Source organism: Lissotriton vulgaris, chromosome 3_1 (genome assembly GCF_964263255.1).
Source record: "Lissotriton vulgaris chromosome 3_1, aLisVul1.2, whole genome shotgun sequence".
Lineage (NCBI taxonomy): Eukaryota > Metazoa > Chordata > Amphibia > Caudata > Salamandridae > Lissotriton > Lissotriton vulgaris.
This window is the reverse complement of record NC_141689.1, coordinates 1,066,118,628-1,066,143,834: the sequence shown is the minus strand read 5'-3', so window position 1 is coordinate 1,066,143,834 and position 25,207 is coordinate 1,066,118,628. Positions and strand designations below refer to the sequence as shown.

The window sequence follows — 25,207 nt, the reverse complement described above, 5'->3', positions numbered from 1 at the left end:
TTGCATTCAGGAAACGGGAAGTGGCTTGTTGGGGGTGGGGTTGGATGTGTGCGACTTGGGATTCATGTTTGATATGTCTTGCATGTGGCAAATGTGCGTCATCACTGTGTGTTACGTTGCCTCACAGCTGCTCCTCCCTCCCCCCTAGCCTATTTACTTGTGTGAGCTGCATGGTTGCATCACTTGCACTCCTATGGCACACCATTGTCATGCCTGTCTGCACATGTCCGCAAGCCTGACAATGACACAGCGATGTCAGCAAGGGCCCACAGCCATGTGGCGTTGACTTGAGGTGCACAGAGTTGGTGGCACCTGATGAGCTCAGCGTGTGCGCAGTCAGCGATGATGCGTCGTCCGGGTGGGCCGCACAGGATGCAATGTCTGTTGCCTACTGGACTGCGCCATCAATAAATCAAGACTCAATTTGATTTGGGGGGCCTGATGACCGCAGTGCAGGCCAAAAGCCGTAGTCAGCACACAAAGACTCTGCAGTGCTGTGCCTCTGGGTGTGCTGGGGACCTGTGTCGCGGAAGGCAGCGATCAGCTGTGGAGGCTGGCGGTCACTGCGGCGGACTCGTGGAAGGGTGAGGGGCGCCGCCTTGGCTGACACGTTGGCCATCCTGGAAGTGAACCACGCCCGGAGCCCCGGCCTAATTATTCACACTCCTATGCTGGACTGGCATACACCGGACCACTCCACTCCGCTTACACTTACAAGGGGGGGTGCAAAGCTACATTCCCCACTTCCTGATGTAACATGGTCGCGTCCACTGTCCACAACCCTACAAACATCAGCAGTATATGTCCACATGGACAAGTCTGTGCTCTGCATACTGAAGTCTGTCCAGCACATCACCGCCACACTTGGCATTGTGTACATTCTTATTCATGGGTGACTTGCCTCCTTCACCCATACTTGGTTCCCACCTCTCTTCACATTCTGCAATTGTGTGGCTGGGGGCCGTACTGTTTTCGGAAGGTCAGCTGTCTTGTTCTGTGCTGCCTTGGTGGTTGTCCGGGGGAGGACAAGGGGGAGGGGTCTGGGGGTGGTGGCTGTGGGTGTTGTGGCCTTCTTGGGTATCCGAGCTGCATGATCAGTAGCTACATGACATGTGTCGATCTTCATATGTTGCTCTGGGCCTGGCTCCCATTTATACTGCTGGTTGCCGTCCTGCTTAACACCAGTAAAAAGCAGGTGTTAAATCCCTGCTTCCCTGCTGCTAACACGCCTTATTGCCTGGTTTTGGATCGCATTGCAGATCTGGCTGGTCATTGAGAATGTCGCGAAGTGGTGTTTTCGTGTGTTTTTTCATGGGAACGCCTACTCTGTATATCATTAGCGTTAGTTGTTGCTCTCATCATGGCAATTTTTTTTGCAGCAGCTATTGCTGGGAAACTGGCGATGTCGGCAGTTTGCACCAGTTTGAGAATAGGGTGATAAATCTATTGCCACTTTTGCGGTGCTAAAGTGCCGATAAATCAGCGATAAGTCCTTAAGAATATGCTTCTTAGTGTGTTTGATGAAATAAAGTAATTTTAAGTTCGAAAAAAGAAAGATTGTCTCGTTTTATAGCAATCAAGTAAAATATCCATTTTAAGCTGAAAATTGTTTGAACTGGATTCTTTAACATTCAACATTAATAAAAGATGGTGTAATCATTTACATTAGTTCCAAGTCTCTGTTGGTAAAATGATGAAAGTATATCATTTGATTAAGACAGTTGGACTGCAATCAAAGCAAAACATAGATTTAAAATCTAACGTGCTCATTTACATTAATTTCAAGTTTCTTTTGCGCAAATAATGAACGTGAATCATATAATTGCGGAAGTTGTAAGAGTTTTTAAACAATTACTTAAAACATTTAACTGCACAGCAAAGTTCCCTTATACTCCATGTCATGAGGCAGTGTTTTACTGTACATCATGTGATTCTCTTTGCGAGAAAGAAACGTTTGATACGTTTTTGCCTCTCAAACTCACCCCTTGATCAGGGTCGGCTTTAGCACTGGTGGTGTCCAGCACAGCAATCATTTTAGTGCCCCCCCCCCCCCCACCCCACAGCTCCCTTACCTCCTCAGATTCCCTCACTATGACCTGGCAAAGGTCACCTCATCTCTCCATAGCCCCTCTCTGTCCACAATTACATTTGTTTTAAAGCAATGATAAAGTCTAAATTAACTAATCCACTCAGCTATCCGCATTAAATACAGATCTGTTCTTTGCAACAGGCATAGTAACCCTCTGCACTACTTTATGGCGAGTCAAAACTGCCACAGGACATAACTCCCACCTCCCCCTCTAGTAGGAACATTAGTCACAAGAGTTATTTTGACATTTTTATTGCTGCCTGAAATCTGGATGCACAAAGAACTCTGCATCAGCTGCTTTTAAATCATCAGTTATTACTAAACACATCATCCCCACCTGAGGTAAGCGCCCCCCTCCAGGTCAGTGCCCAGTACGGCCTCAACAGTCGCACTGTGAAGAGGTGTGGCGCCTCGGCTAGGACGACTGACTATGGAATCTGGGGATCACGGTTCGTTCACCGGCAGCAGATTAGCCCAGCACCATGTGACTCTGGGCAATAGCTTGCTTAATCTTCCCGACGGCCCCCAGCGCCTAGGGACCCTTACGGGTGATTGTGCGCTTTACAAATGTGGATCATTATTATTAATATTACTGCCCTAAAGCCGGCCCTGCCCTGGACAGCAACACGAGAGGTGTAGTATTTATTCCTTTTTTAGGCCAAACAGACTGCATCTGGGATTTGGAAAAGTCTAATTACAACTTGATGATATACATTTTTTTATGAGAAGCAACATAAAGCGCATATGTAGACTGCATGGTATGACTAGTTTGTGTACGTTCTCCGTTAAGTAATTCTAAGCTGGCACAGAATTGCAAGTCTTTATAATACATTTTTTTGTCTAGTTTGGTCAGCTTGGTAATGTCCGCAGTGCAAATAAGATTTTGTTGATGTTTTAAAAGCCGGCCTTCAAGCATGTTTTTTTCAGCATGACCACGCTTCAAGATTTTTTATTGCATTTGGTAGGTAAGTAAATGGCTGCTGTTCTCCAGTATTGGCTTAATAACATGTGTCAAAGCGCTCTTCCTTGCATTGATTGATTATGAGATGGCAATATTTCAGAAAATTTGCTTTGCCTACTAGTTCCTGTCTTGGTAAGCCAAATTCCAGCTGTAATTGTGCTCTAGAGATGTGCTCCGTGGCAAATGGAGCAGTTTTCTGAAGGTGTTCCATTGTATAAAATCCAGTGTTGACAGAAAACGTCCCCAAACCCTTGAAGGCCATAAATCTAGGCTGGCATGAGTTTTGCCCTTTTAACCTTTAGAAGCGCCCTGGCTGACAGATTTAGGAACTTGGCTTTAAGTCTGCATAGGCAGAATGTTAGGGTGGCACCTCCATGTTGTATAGTTGCTAATTTGTATCTTGGTGTACCCTTTTCTGTTAACCATATTCTGAGGAATTTAAAGCTATAACATACCACAAAATGAATGGGCCGGAATGCCATGATATTTAGGGTTTATATAGGTATTTGTTGAAAATCATAACCTTTGATCAGTTCTGGTTTCATTTTAGCTTGTTGTCGAGGTTATAGGTGTGTAAGGTGTGTATTCGGCTGCTTGAATCAGGTGCAACAGAAAATCTATTTAGTTCAATAGTCTTTATTCGGTCATAACAATGACTATAAAAACACAGATTTGAAAATACATTTATATCATATAATTTTTCTAATTCAAAGAATATTGAGTAAACTTCACACATTGATTACAACTAATTTAAAGCATCTAAGAATAAAATGTATGTATACATTTAAAAATCTATACTACTATTATAAAGAGAGAACTTGCACCTTTTGGCAAGGTAAACTCGGGAACCACAGCACCAATCTACACACCCGATACATCTATGAAAATGTCAGGGTGTGTAGATGGACATAGGCGACATTAAATTAAAAAAAAAGTAAATTAAAAAATTAAAATTTGTAAACAAAGTAGTCCCCTAAAACAAGCGCCGGCCGCGACGTAGCGCTGATCGCGACCTACACGTAACGTAATGACGATATGTGGGGAGGAGAGGTGACTTGCGGCGAGGAGTGGAGTTGCGGCGAGGAGTGGCGGCTCAGGTAAGGAAAAGGCAGGCGAGAGGCGGGAGGCGGGCAGGAGGCTCAAGGCCAAGGCGCGAGGCGGGAGGCGGTAGGCGGGAGGCGGTAGGCGGTATGGCCAATGTCGGGGCGGGCGGGAGGCTCAAGGCTGAAGGCTGAAGGCGGGAGGCGGGAGGCGGTATGGCCAATGTCGCCAATGTCAGGGCGGGAGGCGAGAGGGATGCGGTCTGGGCAATGTCGGGGGGGTGCACAGAGGCTAAAAATGCTGCCCCCAGCCCCCTTCTGCCCCGGGCAAAGCCGGGGCGGGCTGCTAGTAATAGTATAACATTACTTTATGACCACCTGTGGTGATTGGCACCATTTTAAACTATTAACAATCTCATCAGGTCTAAATATAAATAATTTTATAAAGCATACCTCCTCCTCAATATTATTTCGGACAAGATTTAATTAAGGACAGAGAAAATAATTGTAGGATAATTTAGACATTTGAAAAAGATCAGAGTCTCTTGATGAAATGTAAAGTGCTTGTACTTTAAAAGTGGTCGTAAGAAGCGTCTTCCCAAACTGCTTTATAAAGTGCAAAAAAAGTATGAAACGCACTGTAGTTTGGGGTGAGGAATTATCACATGAGCAGCACATATGTGATTCAAACCAGGAACCAGAGTTAGGAAAAGCAACCAAATAATAAATTGAATGTAACCTGAGCCTTGTGAGATAAAAGCTATGTTCTGGTTTTCCCACACAGGTTAAAAACTGCTCTAACCCAGGCGTTGTAGAAATTGACTAATAGTTAAGGACTGAAGTTAAATGGCTTGACCTTGTGATTCCTATCTCTTCGTTCATCATAATACATTTTTTCTTAAATAAGGCCTTAGTTTGGGGCCCAATGGTATCTGGTAAACCAAAAAGGTTAGTTAGGCCCATATCATTAAAGCTTTTCCTGACATATGCCAGCCTCGGGATAGAGTATCTATTATCCAAGTTCAGAGAGTTGCTCAAAATGTGTCTTGAGAAACCTGCTTGTGGGGGACACCAGATTTTAACCAGAGAAAATCTACTTATATTTTTGTGCCTCTATTTCTTACATTATTAGTTAATATAATGAACAATAGCAACATGAAAGTTGTAATCTGAGGGTATTGCTAGAAGAGAAAGACCTTCAGCCTGCTCACCTACACCAGTGATGACCTTGTCCAAAGTCATGTTTGTCACTGAGAGACTAAACTCTGGTTCTTGAGATTATCCTAACCCACCTCTGCTGTAGCTCCCATCACCTTTAATATTGTTAACTTCTCACTAGATTATGGCCTTGTCCTGGCAGGCAATATTCTGGGTGTCAGCACCCCTTTGCTTAACATGGCTGACTAAATATATACAATGTACAAATTCTGCAAGGAGATAAATCTTCCCCTGGCCATTTGGAAGTCACTGAAAAACATGTCTCTTTATGGCTGGTTTGCCAGAGTGTTGAAAAACGACTCTCTTTTGGATGGATTGCAAGTAGGACTGGAGCAGGGTTCAAATGAGGTGCTCTAAGCCTCGTTTGATGAGCTGCAGGAAACTTAGAGAGAGTTTCTGCAAGCTAGTCTATTGCAGATGGACCTGTCCACCTTTTTGATTGAGCTGACAATCAATTCTGTTTTGCTGTTTCACAGAAGCAGGATTTTTGTGCGCGTCATTCCAGTGGCTCAGGTCCTTATTAAGCTACAGCACTCAGGTAGTCTTGCTCTCCTAGTTTTCTCTGTGGTAAGGTAGGGATGTACAGCGTGCCACAAGAGTCTACCATCTTGCTTAGCCATTTAAACTTGTATGTCGCAAAGCACGGGCTGATGAGTCTCAGCTTCTTTTATGACTGGATGAGGTCTCCTTCATTCTCATCAGCTGGCTTAGACCTTGTCTGATCGCTACTCATGATTGGATGTCCCCAAACTTTCTGAAAATGAATGAAGAGATAAATAAAATTCTGATTATTGCCGGTGAGCATTTCTGTTTGGGCAAAACGTAAGGGCCAAATCTGCTGGGTCCTCTACATGGTCCTGCTAGGTAGGTACCGGTTCGTAACCAAACAGACCCAGTTTAATCTATTGTGTATAATTCACCAGTTCAGTTATAATACTGGAAATGTTTTTCTTTCATGCCTCCCCGAGCATAATTCCCCATCCAGCCTTTTGAGTTCATACTTGGGCCCTGGTGCAGATTCCACATGTCAAAAGAGTTTGTTGAGGGTCATTGTTAAGTGTCTTTAGCCTGGGTTCTGAAATTAGTGATACAATCACTCAGTACCAGGACTAATCATTGTCTTTTCAAATAGACATTTAAAATACTCTTGTTTTGTCGATCGTACAGTCTTGATTTTGTGTATTTTTATTTATCATCAAATTCACTTCTTCTTCTGGTTATTGATTGCCCCCTTGTGCTGCTTTCTAGCACCAGGAAACCTTTTCAGTGATAGTGCACTCATAAACAAATACAATACAAATGCTATCAGTGACAGACATATTGGAATCGTGCCAAACAAGCTTTCCATATGAAAGACAACGACTTCTCCCCAAATAATTAATATTAAACATTTCTTGATTACTTAAGACTTTCGGGATTTGAAGGCCTTGATATTGGGGTAATGCATTTTGGAAATATCTTGCAAAAGTCATAAAGCAATTTTGAATTGAGTCGGAATATAACTGTGTTAACGAAGTTAAAAATGACTTGTTCTCCAAATCAGCTCCAGCAAATTTACCATTCAGAAGACAGTGATGCAAACAAAACCACACTCTGCAACTGCTCCTCAGGTTCACAAGTCATGGCGACAATCACACATGAAATGGCTGTTCTGGGCATCGTTTTTGAAAGCAAAATACATCCTTCCGTCCAAAATAGATACAATGATGCATTTGCGCTAAGAAAACAGCGCTTAATGCAACAGAGGATAAACAGCAGCACAAGCAGCAGCTCAATAAATGTTCTGTTGCAGTAGAATTTATTTCTCCCAAATTATTCTTAACTACACGAGTAGGTGTAAATGTATTATTATTGGTAATTCTGAATCAAAGAGTAATACAGAATGTAGATTTGCCTAGTTATTTTGACGGTAAGTCTTAATTTTATTAAAGACACGAAGGCGAGTATTATGCTTTTCCTTATCTTGCTTTATTACACAGCAGCCAAGATAAGTGAAATACTACAGTTCCCACGGGCCCAAGCAACAGGCTGGCCAATGGGAATGGAGAAAAAACGGCATAACTGACCAATGATAGCCAAGTATAGTAATAAAGGTCACCACTGACTGCGCAGCTTCCTCTTTTCGCCGGCGAGCAGATCAGAGAATGTCAGAAAACAAAGGACATATTGCAACAACACGAGAAAACGCCAAAGTCCAGGAACAAACTCCTTGAATCAGAAGAAACCATGTGGAACGTCCAACTGGAATTCTAGATGAAGGATCCGGGTTGAAAGGGAAGAAGGTTTGCTGAGGAGAATCTCGAAGCTGATAAAGAGAGGTCTTCTTACGATGATGCCGGAGGCAGGGCTGGATTCGCTAAAGGGAGGGAGAACACAAGAATTAGTAGTGTTGCGGCGGGATAATACTCGCCTCCGTGTCTTTAATAAAATTAAGACTTTCCGTCATAATACCTAGGAAAATCTACATTTTATGGCAAGACCGCAGGCTCCTATTATGCTTGTTTAAAGCATGTCAATTACAACAGAAGCTACAGTATTAATTGGTTTGCAATAAAACATACGAAAAACATTGTCATTTGACCAGTCTGCTGATCTCAGAATGTCCTCCAGACGGGAGCCTGCCGAAAAGGCCTTAGAGGCCATGGCTCCTCTAGTGGAATGCGCTCCAAAAACGGAGACATCAATGCCCGCGAGGGACATAACCCAAAGAACCCAACGGGCGAGGGTAGGAGAGGAGACAGGTAGGTGGGTTTTTCGGAAAGAAATAAGGAGTTGGGAATGAGAAGGCGTTCTGAGATCAGAAGTCCGTTGTTCATATACTTTCAAACATTGCCCAACACACAATTTAGGATGAGAAGAGAAGTATGGATAGAAAACAGAATCCAAATGAGTTTTTGTCCGTCTGTGAATCTGGAACACAACACCTGTTGGAGAAAATTGGCGAGAAGAAATATCTAACGCTCTAACATCAGATACACGTTTGATAGAAACTAAGCATAGCAACATTGTAAGTTTAGCAGACAACATTTTGAGAGAGAGGGCAGAATTATCTGGCCGGTCTGAAAACAGTTTGAGAACAACAGAAACATCCCATAAAGAAGAATATGGAAGTTGGGAACAGCGAACTCTTTGATTAAACGGCAGATTAGAGGATGGGTGCCAACTGGTTTGCCATCAATAGGCGTATGGTTGAGAGAAATCGCTGAACGGTAACGATTGATGGTGCGATAGGACTTACCTGCACTGGCTTCTGAAGCCAGAAAATTGACAACAACATTTAGAGGGGCTGAAAGGGGATCGATGTTCCTTTCCAGACACCAGCTTGCCCAAAGAGACCAGGCGGATCTGTAGGCTTTAGAAGTCCCGGGAGCCCAGGCTTGGATAATGAAGAGCGCAGCTTCCTGTGAAATTAGAACGTCAGAATTGACAGGCCGGTAACTTTCCAAGCCGACAGAGTCAGAGTGTTGTCCAGAATTAGATTGTGACGGGCACCCTGGGGACTCAAGAGTAGATTGTCGCAAGACAAGAGAAGTACTGGAAAATCCACTGTCATTTCTAGTAGAGAAGGGAACCAAATCTGAGATTGCCAGAAGGGGGCCGCAAAGACCAAAGAGGTCGACTGTCGGCGTACCTGAGCAAGAACTCTGTTGATCATGAGGAAAGGAGGGAAGGCGTAATTGAGATGGCGAGACCAGTCCTGGAGGAAAGCATCCGTTGCTAAGGCTAACGGATCCGGTCGCCAACTGAAGAAGCGAGGTAACTGAGAGTTGAGGCGGGATGCGAAGAGATCTATGGAAAAAGGACTCCATTTTTGAGATAGAGAAAGGAAGACGGACGGAAGCAACTTCCAATCGCTGGAGTCTCTGAGAAAGCGCAAATGCCAATCCGCTACTGAATTGAGATTTCCTGGAAGATACTCCGCTGTCAAGGAAAGTTGGTTTGACAGACAAAATTCCCAAAGACTTTTCGCCAGCTCCGCCAGAGGTTTGGACTTGGTACCGCCTAGGTGGTTTAGGTAATGGACTACAGAAAATTGTCCATTCGAAGTGGAATGGAACAGCGGATCCTGTTTTTGGAGAGGCTTTGGATCGCAAAGGAACCGGCAAAGCATCTCTAAACAATTAATGTGCAATTTGACTGCTCTAGAGACCATGTACCTCCAGTCGATATTTGACCACACCGGGCGCCCCAACCCGACAGGCTGGCATCGGACTCTAACACAAGTTCTGGGGCTGATGCGAAGATAGTGCGACCGTTCCACGCATCTAAATGGTTTGTCCACCATTGAAGTTCGTCGCAAGACTCTGGATCCAGAGCGATAAAATTGGTGTAGGCCAGACCTTCGCGCAGGTGCTTGATTTGTAAGCTCTGAAGAGCACGATAGTTAACCCCTTCGGGGCTATTGACGAGCTGGGCTCGTCATCGCGCTTACCTGTCCTGCGCGGATGACAAGGCCAGCTCGTCACGTAACGCGGTAATTTTGAAATTGCCGCGCACAGCGGGAAAAGCCGCCGCGGCGAAGCGGTTAAGAGGGCCTGGAAAGATGGCCTGGATGGAAGAGGAAAGCAGACCGACAATCCTTGCCAAGGTGCGATGAGAGATAAGAAATGTTTCGAGGACTTTGCCGATCTCCGCCTTGATCGTTGAGACTTTGGCCTGAGGGAGAGGGAGAGAAGCTGCAGGGGAGTCTACCATGAACCCCAAGAATTCCATGTTCTGTGACGGGATAAGAGACGATTTTTCGGTGTTGTTTAGAAAACCGAGATCCAGCAGAAGACTCTGGGTTACTTGTAGGTCGGATAAGAGAAGTTGCTTGTCTGAATTCAATAGGAGAATGTCGTCCAGATATATGATGAGTCTGATGCCGAGCGACCGAAGGAAGGCCATAACAGGTTTGAGGAGTTTTGTAAAGCACCAGGGTGCTGAACAAAGACCGAAAGGAAGAGAAGTGAACCTGTACGTCACTCCTGACCATCGAAATTGCAGAAATTTCGAGTGGGAGGGGTGAATGGGAACAGTAAGGTAGGCATCCTGTAGGTCCAAACGGACCATCCAATCATTGGGACAGAGAGAAGGCTGGAAAGGCGGAGAGTAGAGCTCTATAAGATAACCTTGGACTGTGTTGAGACCCCATGGGTCTGTGGAAATCGTTTGCCATTTGGGTAGAATTAGTCTCAACTGACCCCCTATGGGAGGAGGGGGACGAAAGCTCACCTTGTTGGTTGGAGTTGTTATTCCGGAAGTTCTTCTGTCCTCTGCCGCGGAAACCTCTACCCCGCTGAGGGTAGAACTGGGGTTTGTATTCCTGGGAAGCGTTGTAAGAGCCTCTGGAGCCTTGGTTGTTGTAAGGACGGCCCGAAGAGCGACCCCTGCCTCTGCTGGCTCGTCCAAAAACCCGAGGGGCGAAGACTTTTTAGATTGACTGTTGTGCCTTGTCCAAAGATGCAAACGTAGAAACAAACCTACTAAGATCTCGGATAAGGTTCTCACCAAAGAGGAGTCCATTCGCCTTGGAACCTAGGTCCAAGGAGCAAGATTGGAGAATTTGGGATCTAGTTTTATAAGTAGGCCTTTGTGCCATTCGTGAGTGATGGCCGCATTAGCATTACCCAACAAGCAAAAGGCACGTTGCGCCCACATAGATACGTCCTCCGCCGACAGGTCAGAACCGTCAAGGCGGGCTGACTCAACCATGTCAAAAACACGAGCCAGTGGACCCACCACGTCCAACAATTTATCCTGGCAAGTAGACAAGGCTGTATCCACCCCTCTGCGGGGTCCTTGCCAAATTTTGAAAAGAAAGCAAGCAGCGGCTGGTCTATCGCAGGAACAAGGGTAATTTTGTCAGGAACAGAAGGTTTAGGACATTCAGATTTCAGATGGGACCTAACTGTGGATTCTAGGGGAAGGCGGAACCTGGTAGCGATGTATTCCCCACATGGGAAGCGGGAAGCCATTCGGTAGAATTTGGAAGACGAATGGATGAAGGGTCAAACATTGGAAGTCCTTCAGCATCAAAAACAGGCTCAAAAGAAAAGGAATCAATTTTTGCTTTTTTAGAGGGGGGAGGGGGGTCAGGGTAATCAAAAACATCAAATAAATCATCTGTGTCAGGAATATCATCATCATCATCAGTGTCCAAGATGGTGGAAATTACCAGCTTCTGCTTTGGGGACTCTGCGTGCTTAGCTTTTTGTTTGCGCTTGCCCTCGGTGCCAACAAACCCCTCCATAGAAGGAGGCCTGGGAGGAGCTCTGTCCTCAATCAAGTGCGAGGAAACCTCACTAGTCAATCCAGACACAGTTTTTGAAGCACGAGAAGCAGAAGAGGCCACCTTTCTTTTTCTGCTTTCCCCAGCAGATTGGGCCAGAGCCTTGGACACAAGGTTTATCATCGTATTTTCCATGGATTTAGACATTCTCCTCATAGAGACTTCAACTGCAGTCTCAACAGAATTATTGATGAATTTATTGTGGTCTTTCCTGAAGGCTTCGCCTTCTTCCTTATGTTGCATAGGCTCTGGAGAGCTTTCCATTGCAATAAGGCTTGAATTGAGGAAGGAGGCAGGTGAGGGCTAATGGAGAATGGTAGGGGGAATGGCCAGTCGTCCCGAAGGCACAGCTTGGGAAGTGCCCAGAAAGTTGAGTGGAGAACGCGCGCGACACGCACAGGAGGCAGAAACCTCTAGAATATGAACCGGGAGGGGGGGCCGGTAGAATACGAGTGGCGCCGAGCGCCTGAAGCGGGCAGAAAGCCGAGAGAAAGGAGCGCCGGAGGTGTGGGGCAGCAAAAAGGCACAATAAACTTTGAACAATGTAAACAGATAGCGAAATAAAGCACATAAACAATATGCAAATGCAGCAAAAATCGAGCATAAAGATAAAGGCACTTATCTGACTGCGAGCAGCAAGAAAAGAGGAAGCTGAGCAGTCAGTGGTGACCTTTATTACTATACTTGGCTATCATTGGTCAGTTATGCCATTTTTTCTCCGTTCCCATTGGCCAGCCTGTTGCTTGGGCCCCTGGGAACTGTAGTATTTCACTTATCTTGGCTGCTGTGTAATAAAGCTAAGTAAAGGAAAAGAATAATAGAAGCCTCTGGTCTTGCCATAAAATTACAGAAATGACTCCAACAACTCCAGCACAAATGAAATTCCCCCCACTACTAGGTTCAAGTCATTGCTAACTAAAAAGAAATTGTTTATATGCGGGTAAGTTTTTCTTTATTATGTACAGGTTAAACAGGACAACCAAGAAGAATGACTCACACAACATGTAGAGCACTCTCCAACCGTTATTCCTAACATTGGGCCCGATTCACAGAACTAACTTTAGACAAAATCTTAAACTTACTACCATTTTGGTATTCACAGAAGGCACTTACTCATTGAGTCCATTGTTTAACACTACCATGTTAGGTCAGTAAACAGAGCAGATAAACAAGCAAACAACTGAACATAATGGATAGGTTTGTATGAACAAAAACTATGTCCCATCCTGGCTAGATGATGGCTAGCTATCACAAGCCTTATCTGGTGTCTACCCATCCTACTGTTAAAAGATGCAGACAGCGAAAGAGCATACTGTTAGATATTACATGGCACATACCGATAGGTATAAAATGGGTGTTTTGGACCAGTGTAATAAGGAGGGGGACAGCAAGCTGAGCAGTTGTAGGTTGCTTCTCCATCCTATGCTTCATCAGCTGTACATCCGTTCATATGCAAGTTGAATATAGAAGTTATTCTTTGCAAAGATGAGTATATGTTTATCCCACATTAGGTATAGACCTATTGGATACGTTGTGGGCAACACAAATTAGAGCCACGCAAAATAGTAACAGCAATCCTATACATAAAGTAAGGCTCAAAGAAAAGTCTTCGGTTTGTGTATTGTTCATAAGAAAGAACATATTTATTCTCTATGATACGGTGCCTTAGAGATGCCTTCTGTAGTTGTATTCATTACATAATTGTAATATATCTTGCCACAGAGTTAAAAGATTTATATATAATTGATCTCGATGTAGGCAACACGTTTTTTACCTTTTGGGTGGCATGCAAGTCTAGGGCTTTCTCAAGGGTAAGGTTTTCTATGATTCTTAGCAAGGTTTGAAATCCTCTGTTTTCCTGATAAGAATTACTGCATAATAAATGTTGGTCCTGGGGTAAGTGCCCTTTCTAGATCCTTTCACTGCTTTCCAAGTCTTCGGTTCAGATATACAAACCAGATTCATTTCAGACAGAGGTTTTACCTTCTGACTTAGTTTCAGAAATGGAAGACAAAAATCCTAAATCTTTTGCTTAGTGCAACGCACATTTGCCGGAGTAGCTTAACTAGTTTGACCTAGTCAGCTGAAGGACTTTGAAGTCAAAAAAATGTAAAGCCCTATGTTTTTGGGGATGCTAGTTGAAGTACACTTTGACACAGCTAAGGTTCCCACGACCTCAGGAACAGCACTTGGAAGTCAAGACTCATCCCAGCAGAAGACACCAGCCGGCACCAGGGCAGGTCCAGATGAACCTGCTCAGCTGGGCTCTTCAGGAAAAAGAGGCTTCTTGTAGCTAATTGTGTCCCTGTATCCTAAGATGAGGTCTGTCAATTGACCTTTGGAATCACCTTCTTTGTTGCGATCACAAGTGACAGCAGGTCCAGCCTCTCAGATCTCCTCACAGGTCTCACAGAATGTGCAGTCTTTCTTCTGTTTTCCACAGGTCCAGTAGTGCTATGAGTAAGGTGTCCATGGGTACCACTTTTATGCCTGGTACTAGCTTGTGGAGGCGGTTTACTCCTGGCCCCTTCGTAAAGAATAGGAAACACGTTCCCAGGGGTAACCCTACTTTCCCTAACCTAACTACTTTGTATTAGCTTTGGGAGCAAGTTCACACCTGATTAAGTGGTCTATTTAAGTTTTGGGTTACAACAGGAAGCTCATGCAAATTTACTTCTAGTAGAGGCTTTAGGCAGGAACAAGGTACATTTCTCAAAAATGTATTGTAAATCCAACTTTACTAGTAAAGTGGATTGAGATTGTAATAAACATTTAAATTGTCCAAAAATTAAAAATATGCCTGGTTCATTGGTGGAGATAACAGTATTAAATGTAATATTATATCCCAATGCTTTCCTATGGAACAGCTGACCCTGCCACAGTGAAAGTAGCTTTCAGGGCTTTGTCACCATTAGGACATGTTGACCACTACATAGTTGCATCTCCTACTTTTAAATACCATGTACCCGACATTATGGGCATTAGGTCTTAGTTAGAGGTGGCTTACTAATATTTAAAAGCAAGATTAGGCCTGTAAAAAGGGCTTATTTTGACAGGTCGAATTTGCAGTTTTAAAAGTACACAGTCAGGCTACAGCGGTAGGTCTGAAATCAAATTTTCACAGTCACTGTAGTGTGTGCAAAACGGGTGCCACAGTCCAGTGGTTACATTTACCTTACAGGCTCTAAGTACTCTTTGTACAATATACTATGGATAAGTTAAATATGCCAGTTAGAAGTATAGTCGATTTCAACACGTTTTAGTGGTCAGAACACATGCACATTGGTTTGGTTAATAGAATCCCAAAGCACATGGTCAAAACACAGCAGCATCAGTCCCAAAAAATGGGGCGTGATCTTGCAAAAAGAATCATTTTCTTACACATGTCATGGTCAAGTAAGAGGAAGGACCACATCTCCTGGGTGTATTCCATTTTCAGAATGGTAAGCAAGTGCAAACCTGGAGGTGCATTCCGTGAATTTAGAAAACAACTCTGTGGTGATGACATTATAGTGGTCCGATACCATGTCATTTTAGTGACTATTTTTAAGTCCAAAACATTAAGGTATTATACCTGCTGAAAGGTTCATTTAGGTCTTTAAATGTAAAAGAAGGAGATGGGAATCTTTAATAACATCATTGAAGTCCAGTGTAGAGTACCTTGAGGTGCTAAAATAGGTAGTGGTTGTTAACATGTTAACATGTAAGATACACATAGCCTTTTATTGGGTAAATAGTACTTCTTCTGAGCTAGAAAGGTCTAAAGACTCATGTCATAATTGAATAGCAACTTGACACTGTGTGATCAGTACAGGAAATACTTTAAGATAATTTGTCTGTACAAAGTATCCCCACTTAGAAGAACAACCAAACCATTGTGGAATTGCTTGCCATTACCAGTACCATTGAGTCACAAGATGTGATAATTCACTCAAGAAAATCAAATGCACCCAGAAGTGATATTGGTTTAGACATCTCACTACTAATCCATATGAAGTACCTAGGCAACAGCAAAAGGGTGACACACAATTGGCTGACGATATTCTGATTTTAATCACCATGAGACCTGAAGTCCCCTTAATGAATTCAGGAAGTAATAATAAGTAATCAAAGGCCCACAAGCTGATGCCAATGGGTTCAATCACCCATTGTGGAACTGCTTGTGTTCTATACCTGAAGTCCATTGAGAAACATGCTTTTAAACATAACTTACTTTGTTATCCCTGCAACATGACACTTTCCCACAATTCGCAAGCAAACACACCTTGTGGGACTGGTTAGAAGGATACAAACATGAGCAAGTAGGTAACTGATGCAAGTGGTCTTGACTCTGAGAAACTGGAAATGCCCCAAAAGAGGCTGTGCCTCTAGCACACACCCAGAATTCCCAGGAACGTACTTATAATCTAGATCTCCTTGCTGTGCTAAAACTTCCATATCCTCCTCCAAGCTTGGTTCTTTCAAACTTCGGACCCCACTCTTTTGAAATGTACCCAACCAAACTGACATCCACCTCTTCCCTCATCAAATGTAATCCCGTATTTAATTTAATGTCAACCACAAATCCTACCACCTCATCCTGGAAATACTGTGCGTGCAAATCAAACACCACCTTGCTTACCACCAGGACATTGTGATTAAGTATATATTGTAAATAAGGTATACCTAAACGTGATGCTGTGTTTTGTTGAACACATTGAGCTTTACCCACCCTGTCCCTTCTCATTACTCAAAACATCTTACTTCACTCTTGTTAGACCTAGCACCATTGACATGGGTCTCCCCTCCATTTTTTGCCTTTGCCTCCTGTGTGTTTGTTGTGTGTTGGACTACGTTATGCTGGTCTACATGCTTTGGGCAATTTGTCACTGCTGTTCAGTGCCAAAGTGCAAGTGCTCCATTTGTAGATTGCTGTTATGGATTTGTGTTTCCATGATTGGCTGATTTTATTTACTAGTCAGTCCCTAGTACAGTGCACTGTGTGCCCAGCGCCTGTTAGTCAATTGTTGCTAGTGGGTTGCAGCACTAATTGTGTCACCTACATGAGCAGCTTGTAAATGTAACTCTGGCCTGCCATTGCAGAGCCGGTGTGCAGTCTAGTACTGCCATGTCAACTTGGCAAGTGTACCCACTTGCCAGGCCCTAACCTTCTCTTTTTTTAAATAGCAGTCACCACTAAGGTAGGCCCAAGGTACCTCTGTGGGCAGGGTGCAGTGTATGTGAAAGTAGGACATGCCCTGGTGTGTGTGGCATATCCTGATAGTGAATTACTGCCAATTTCGTTTTTCACTATTGCCAGGCTACCTGTTCCCATAGGATAGAATGGGGAGTTTGTTTATAACATCTTATAAACATAACTACCCCTTGGAACAAGGTAGGAAAATAAAGTTTAGTACGCTTGAACTAAGAATGTTTAAATACATCTTTTAGTGAGGGTGATTTTTACATTCCATGTTTGAAGATGCCACTTTTAGAAAATAGATATTTTCTTGCTTAGTCATCCAGTGTGCCTCTGCTAGGTTTGTGTCTGGCTTTTGGATGTCAGGGGCTGGGGCTGGGGCTGGGGCGGACCAGTGGCTCCAGTAAGCATGATGAGTCAATGCTGGGTTGAATAGACCTGGGTTGCATTTAGAATATGGGGAGGAGATTTCTTTCACCTGAATGGGCCTGGTCTGCCTTCCCCAATGCTGTCTTCACCTCCTGTTAGGAAGCTGTACCATGGAGGACAGAACCGGTTTTGACCAAGCACAGGGCTTCTCTGCCACCAGAGGACAAAGGATTTTGTAGTATAAATATTGGGTTCCATACCCCAGAACTTTAGAGCACTTCTTGGAAATCAAGAGGAACCTTTGCCATGGAGAAGAGTTGGACAAACTGGAGGAGGAATACTGCCCCTTTGCTGTGTGCTGCCTGGGGTTGGCCTGCGGTGGCTGGTTCTGCCAAGGAAAGGAGAAGGACTTTGCTGAGTCCTTTGCTTGAGAAATATCACCAAGCTCTTGAAGTGGAGCTTTCTGCCTGTTTACGAGGTCTCAGGAACAGCAAAGACCTCACCAAGCTTCTGGGCACCGTCTCTGGAACCGTGGGTTTAAGTTGCATGGAGATGAAAAGGATAACCGATTCTCTCACCGACTCCGCTGCAGAAACTTTGTCCTGAAGGCATTGTAGAGAGCACCGCCTTGTTTCACAATGCAACCCTGGTCTCACCGACTCAGTCAACAAGCCACTGCTTGTACTGCGTCCTGTGGGCATCGCACTCTGCACTGCTTCACTACATGGTGTACTGATGTCAACAACTCCGTTCGCTGCCCGACCCAAGCATCGACCAGCTCCGTTGCAGCATCGTGACTTGCCAGCACCACATTGAGCACCGTCTCACCCTGCAATGCAAACCTTGGTCTCACTGACTCCGTCAACGAGCCGCTGCTTGCACCGAGCTGTGAGGACACCACATGCTGCAACGCTTCCATCTCACATAGCAACCGCAACTGTTACCCCGGACCGGCTTGTACCATAGTGTCAGACGCAACAACAAAAGATACTGTCTCCGAGTCTGTCGACGCTTTGGCTAACCTGCATTGATGCGGTTGGCTGGAATTGTTAGACTATGGTGTATTCAGTATCGCGGTAGCCCTGGCCCTGACAGAGCTATCAAGTCTGAGGAACTGTATTTTTCACAGTTTTCCTGCAATTTAAAGGTTATTTTGCAAAGTAACAATTTGTAAAAGTATTGTATGTTGGATTTTTGACGTTTTTGGTCTTGTTGGATTAGATAAAGTTTGATTATTTTTCAAAACTGGTGTGGTGTCCATTTGTAGTGTTTTCACTGTGTTACTGTATGCATGCACAAATGCTTTACACTCTGCCTCTGAGATAAACCTGTCTGTTCGTGCCAAGCTACCAAGAGGGTGAGCAGGGGTTATTTTAGAAGTGTATCCCCTACCCTGACTAGGACGAAGGGTCCATACGTGGACAAAGGTGCAAACCTCTGCCAACAAGACACCCCCATTTATTGCAACTCTTATGTGCTTTTGCTTTCATTCCTACTATAAAAGGTTCTTGTGCAGTGTTTGGTGCTGTGCACATCACTGCCCTCAGGAGGGCTACACAATTCTCATTAACTGCTTAAGATTCAAGGAAAGAAAATGTATTCACCACGTTTTGCTGCAGCCTGTGAAATCCTTTAGTAGAACATGGAGTCCAATCAAATTTAAGTTCAGATGTTCAGTGCCTAGAAAAAGATGTCTCTACGTCACCAACCATTTCTTTAATGTATGCTAGTGACGTTTCAATGCAATTAATGTAAACAATGTCAGTAAGTGAGAGGGTATAATAATGTTTTTAAAAATGTTGGACCACTTTTAGAGTAGGCTGAAAAGGTATACTCATCTGGAAAGCTATTTTATTCCATAAGTGTAAAATTCCACAAGATGATTCTCTACCAGAGGAATTACCACTGCCGCGCTGAAGTTGTAGCGTAGTTATGGCAACACATTTGAGGAAAGGCCTTCCCTGCTGCTTTTCAAATGACCATATATTAACACCTTTCTCCATTTCAGGTCATGGTAAGGAAAACCTCCGGTCTGGCAATTTTATATCAGAACATATCACTTTTAGGCACCTACTTAGATGGTTGTAAGAATTGCTGTGAAACTAATATGATATATATATATTTTTTTGGGGGGGGAGGGGGTTTACATAGCGCAAACTTGATCCAAAGGTATCAGAGCACTTTACATGAGCACCAGTTACGTTAAAGATGGACACATTAATTTCTTTTGATAGGTGGGGGGAGATTAAGTGATTTGCCCAAAATCACAGGAAGTTTGTTGAGCGTCCCAGCGGAGATTCAAACTCTGTTCCCGAGCTTCAAGGTTGACTGCCCTAGCCGAAGGCCACATCCTCTCCCCTAATATAGCTACTTGAGTGTGAGAACGTGGAGTATGTCAGACAGTACGTGAAATGTCCAGCATAAGTAAAATGGTAGGTCTCGCTTACATATTTTTTTGTTGTTGTTCTAGTGATGGTCGAATTGTAGCTATCAAGAAGATCAAGAAGAAAACATTCACTCTCTCCAAATCTATACGAAAAGAAGTAAAGCAAGTAAGGTAAATAAAGATGATTGATGTATCATTACCGTAATATCTGCTTTCACATTTAGCCTTGAGTTGCAGGTGAATATTGGGTCGATGCATTCTTTTACTAGTAGGCCTAGGCTAAAACTCCAGTACATGTTATAACTTATGTGGCTGTGGGACATAAAGTGAGCACAGGTATCAGACACAGTTTAGGGCTGGTTGAAAACCTGGAGCAATGCTATTTTACCGCCTTAGACAGTGGTAAATGGTTACTTGTCACTAGAACTTTCAAGGTACTTGCTGCTGTTAGCAGGAACTGTAGCAGTGTTTGTTGACATATATCAAGTAAACAAATGAACATAACAGCAACATACACAAAGTAACATAACACCACACCTAAAACGTAACATGGCAGATCACCGCAAAACATTCAAAGGAGCATGCAGCATAAAACTGAAGTACAGCAAAATAAAACACTTACTATTAAGTATAAATAATGCAGCATACAAAGACAGCAGCACAAAAAATTACAGAACTAATCAAAGCAAAACTAAATTCCACACAGCCTTATTGTTGTTGTCACACATTAGTAATAGTTTAGAGCTAACATTACTTTCAGAGCGCGAGTCAAAAATATTTCATGATCTGGTCCATGATCTCATGCTTCAACTCACATGGGCATTGACACACATTCCTTCTTATATTTGCTGGACCTTTTCTCTCTTTATTGCACTCTTTATTTCACTGGTGCAAGATCAATGTTGTTTGATCAAGGTAAAATAGAAAACATGAAAGAAGGAAGGTAAGGGATGCGTGCAGGTGCTGTGGTTTCAAACCATGGTTATATTTTGTGATGTATTTTTTCTTTTAATATATTTTCTTCCTTTTGTTTTCGTTACATGTGTATTCTGTGGGTTCCTTTAAATAATGATGGTTTCTATCCATTTCTTTAGCCATTTATCATTCACAAAATGTCTGTGGTGCCTAGGACTAAGCGCAGCTGATTACGATGCCGTAGGAAACGGCTCAGACCCTCGGTCGGAGCCGTTACTACGGGTTCGTAATCAGCAGTTTGGATTTATTTTCGACTGACCCATTTGGATGGAGTTGTTCGGAAATTAATCCAAAGTGGATTTCCAAATGGCTTCCTGCGGGCTCGGAAAGCCCCCTGTAATCCCAAGGGTGGCTCTTTCTGCCTGAGGGATTGCAATGCCCGACTCTGACAGCTTTTCTGTACCGGCCTTTCCAAAACAGAAAGGCTGTTGGAAGTCGACTTTGGTGGCCCCCAGCAGGTCTCCCATGGGTGCAAGGCCTCCAGATGATGGCCTAGGGGGCACCAATGCTGCCCCCTGTTGATCTCTGTTCCTCATGGCAGGCACCTTGAGGCACATTTCCTTCAGCAAGTTCAAATCCATACAATGCAAAACACTTATACAGCGTGTCTTTACAAGTTCAAAACTACCCCAATTGAGGCACTTTTTTAGCTGTCTAATTCGCAAATAGGGCTACTTAAATGGTGGTGCCAGGGCCTACCTTCTGACCCAGTGCAATCCTGTGTAAAAGATCCTGATGTCCTACCTCCTACCATTTCTCACTATTTCAGAAGTTGTATTTTGTAATAATTCTATTAGGATGTGATTTCACTTTATTTTTTTTTACCATTCAATTACAAAAGTTGTTGACATTCAATTTCATGAAAGGTCTTTGAATACATTTCCTAGAACTGAAAGTCCTCAAATAGCGTAAAAAACAAGTCCACTTTAATAATTTATGCAATGCAAAGCCTGTGTGACAATTGATATTTGGGCAGTCCAATTACTCTTTTAATGGATAGGCTAAGTCAGCCGAAACCCATGCATTTTCAACAGAGCACCCTTCCACTGCGAATTTTGCATCGTATTAATACAGTTCATGTTCTTCTATTGATCCCTGACGGAAACACAGCCTTTGCTAGAAAAACATGAGAAATCAAATGGATTTTAATTTTGTAAGCTGTTAACAGTGACCAAATGACATACAATAAAGGTTGGCTATTTCTAGTTTATTGATAAACAATTACTCTACCTTGTTACTGATTTACATTTAAATAATGCATTACTTAGACAGTAATGTTAAAAAGGTATGAGGAGAAGTAAGGGTCATGAAGTCATGATGATCAAAATCAGAAGTGAAAATTGGACCATGAAGTGTCCATTTAAATCTTTCAAAACCCGCATTATAACTTGGCAGACAAACACAAAATTAGAATATTTTTGTATTATGGTCCAGGTGTTTGAATCTAATTGTGTGCAGTTGGACTGGGAAGATGGAAGGTAATGGTCTCCAGTAATACATTAAAATTCATGACCTGATAAAACGGTTTTCACAATGCCAAAACCACATTGCATCAATGTTTCAAAGTCTAGCATGTTTCATCCCAAAAAAAATTGTGGCACAGTGGAAGAGTTACCTATGAGAACGCGAAGGAATGGGTTTTAATCCCAGAGTGATGCAAAATGCGATAATGGGCCATTTTCTCATTTCCCTCACGTCCTGAAATTGGACATGCTTAGAAATAGGCTAACGCTATAAAACTAGAAGCTATTCACAACACGGTACACAATGGTTACCCATTCAGTTCCATTTGACTTTCACAAAATTAGCAAGGTTTCAATGAGATTGTTCATTTTCATATGCAAAGTGGTATTTAAATGTGTGAAAAAACAGCCAATGTTTGTTAAGAAATATATGATTTGCAAATTAGATTTAGGGTGCTGTCCAAAACTAAATAGATTTGATCTCATCAAAATAATTAATTTTGACTTTAACCAAATTCCTTTACAGATATATACTTTATTACAAATTATTGCTTTATTTCACATAGGTGATAATCAAAATGGTAATACGTTTCTAGCTTTGCTTACTGTGAACTAGTAATAGAGGATGTTGGAGTGTTTTAAAAAATACAATAAAAACATTTAAGAGTTCTGATTTTCAGAATACCTATACGTGTTAATATAATTTACAAGCTACATACACAAACGTTTAAACCAAATAATTTTAAAAATATTAAATGATTATGGGCCCGATTCACAAAGGTAAACTTAGACGTTTGGTCTAAATTTTGACCAAATGTCTAAGTTTACGACTTCCTGGTTAAAGTGTTTGCCGCCATTCAAATTTCAATGGGGTTTCAGTAGGCTGTTAGTTTCCCAGATATCCATATTTTTAAAACTTAAATATCTCTGAAACTACTGAATGGATTTACACCAAATCTAGCTTTCTGCCAAATTTGGTGTAAGTACGTTCAGCGGTTCGGGCTGTAGTCGTGGTAAACAAAATGAAAATTCTCATACACATAACATGAGGAAAATGCGTTTTTTGGACCCCGTTTTTTCTCAGCCCCCGCTAGATGGGTCAACCCGAAACTTTCAACATAGTAGCTGAACCAAAAAGGAGAAGTTTTGTGAAAATTTTGTGAAGATTCGTCAAGTGGCACCAGTTATTGGCAAAACAAAAAAGCTTTTCCTATGGAAACCTTGGTCCTAACTATAACAACCTACTGGTTACTGGTAGTAGTATATATATATATATATATATATATATATATATATATATTACCTACTGGCGGTCGCCAGTAGGTAGTTATAGTTAGGATTTTTTTCAATGTTAAATCTCAAAATTCTATTTGGAATAACTTTGGCACCGGTTGACGAATCTGCCTGAAAATTTCCTGAAAATGGCCTCGTCGAGCTCGGGTCCTTCCTTAAAAGTTTGGGGGGGATACGTCAAGCGGGGGCCGAGATAAAAGGGGGGTCCCAAAACGCGTTTTCCCCATGTTAATTTCCATAGGGCGGTCGATTTCACTTTTAGCCCGAACGGCTGAATGGATTTCCACCAAACTTGGCAAAATTGTAGGGACTGGTAGCCCGATGTGCCTTTGCTATGTCTCAAGATATGTGCTCCAGTGGATTTTGAGTAATTTAGGTTCAAAAAAATATATATATCTATATGCGCTCTCCGGTGCGCGCACCGGAGTGCGCTCCAGGCGCGACACGCGACTTGCGCGCAGGAAGCTGATTGGCTCTTGGGTGTCTGTAAACATTCTAAACAGTCTGGAGCGGCCGCCATCTTGTGTCTCGGTAAAATCGAGACACAAGGGGTTTGAAAAAAAAAGGGGCAAATGACCATAAGGGGGAAGAGTAGACCCCCTCTGACCCCCTAGGTTTGATGTAGGGGCTAAAATAGGGTCCTGCAGGGCATTACATTTTTTTTTTTTTTTCGTTTTGCGCGGGGGAAGCGCATGGTACGCGCACCAACGAAGCACGGGGAAAATCCAGGACCATATTTATGAAGGCCTTGCGCTGCTAGTTTTGCGCCTCCTGTGCGTCAATTTTTGTGACGCACCAGCGGTGTAAAAAAATGCGCATTGTTATGCAATATTTAAAAAGTGACGCATCTATCTAGATGCGTCACTTTTTAAATATAGTGCAACGAGGCACATTTTATTACACTGCTGGTGTTATGCGTCACTTTTCTGTGCGCACTCCTTATGACATTCCAGATGTGTCATATTTAATGTATGACGAATCATGTTGCAAGGAGTTACAGATACGTCAGTATTTCTGACATATCTGTAAACATAAAAGTGATGCGAGGCAGGTGCAAGATTTTGACGCAACAGCATCCTAAAAGTGACGCAGAGAAATCTTATAGATTTCAGTACGTCGTTATTACCAAGCTTTTTGCGGGGGAATGCCCACTTTGCATACATTATACCTGACGCAGATATAATGTGGCGCAGAGTTTTAAAAAGTGACCCATGTACCTAGATGCGTCACTTTTTAAAAATAGCGTCAGGTATAATGCATGCAGAGGGGGTGTTCTCCCGCAAAAAGCTTTGTAATAGCGACGCAGTGAAATCTTTGAGATTTCACTGCGTCACTTTTAGGATGCTGTTGCGTCAAAATCTTGTGCCTGCTTTACAGCAGGTGTTAGACTGAGGCAAGACCTTTCACATGCTGCTTTCCCCATTTGAAAGGACGCATTACTGGAGTTGCGTCACTTTTGTGACGCACTCCAGCAATGCGTTACTTGGAATGTCATAAGGAGTGCGCACAGAAAAGTGACGCATCGCACCAGTGGTGTAAAAAAATGTGCCTCGTTGCGTTATATTTAAAAAGTGACGTATCTAGGTAGATGGGTCACTTTTTAAAATCAAGCGCCACATTATATCTGCGTGAGGTATAATGCATGCAGAGGGGGTGTTCCCCCACAAAAAGCTTTGTAATAGCGACGCAGTGAAATGTTTGAGATTTCACTGCGTCACTTTTAGGATGCTGTTGCATCCTTTAAATATAGTGCAACGAGGCACATTTTATTACACTGCTGGTGTGATGCGTCACTTTTCTGTCCACAGTCCTTATGACATTCCAGATGTGTCATATTTAATGTATGACGAATCATGTTGCAAGGAGTTACAGATACGTCAGTATTTCTCACATATCTGTAAACATGAAAGTGACGCGAGGCAGGCGCAAGATTTTGACGCAACAGCATCCTAAAAGTGACGCA

The 25,207-nt window shown here is 43.0% G+C and overlaps 1 protein-coding gene across 1 annotated transcript in view; it reads left to right on the top strand.

Moving 5' to 3' along the window:
• The window catches only part of LOC147727408 (atrial natriuretic peptide receptor 2-like), a 592,594-nt gene that overhangs the window by 224,724 nt on the left and 342,663 nt on the right, over window positions 1–25,207 (top strand). Inside the window, exon 8 of the mRNA XM_086963625.1 lies at window positions 19,598–19,684. Within this exon, the coding sequence (XP_086819751.1) occupies window positions 19,598–19,684 (87 nt within the window). The remainder of the gene's footprint in view (window positions 1–19,597; window positions 19,685–25,207) is intronic.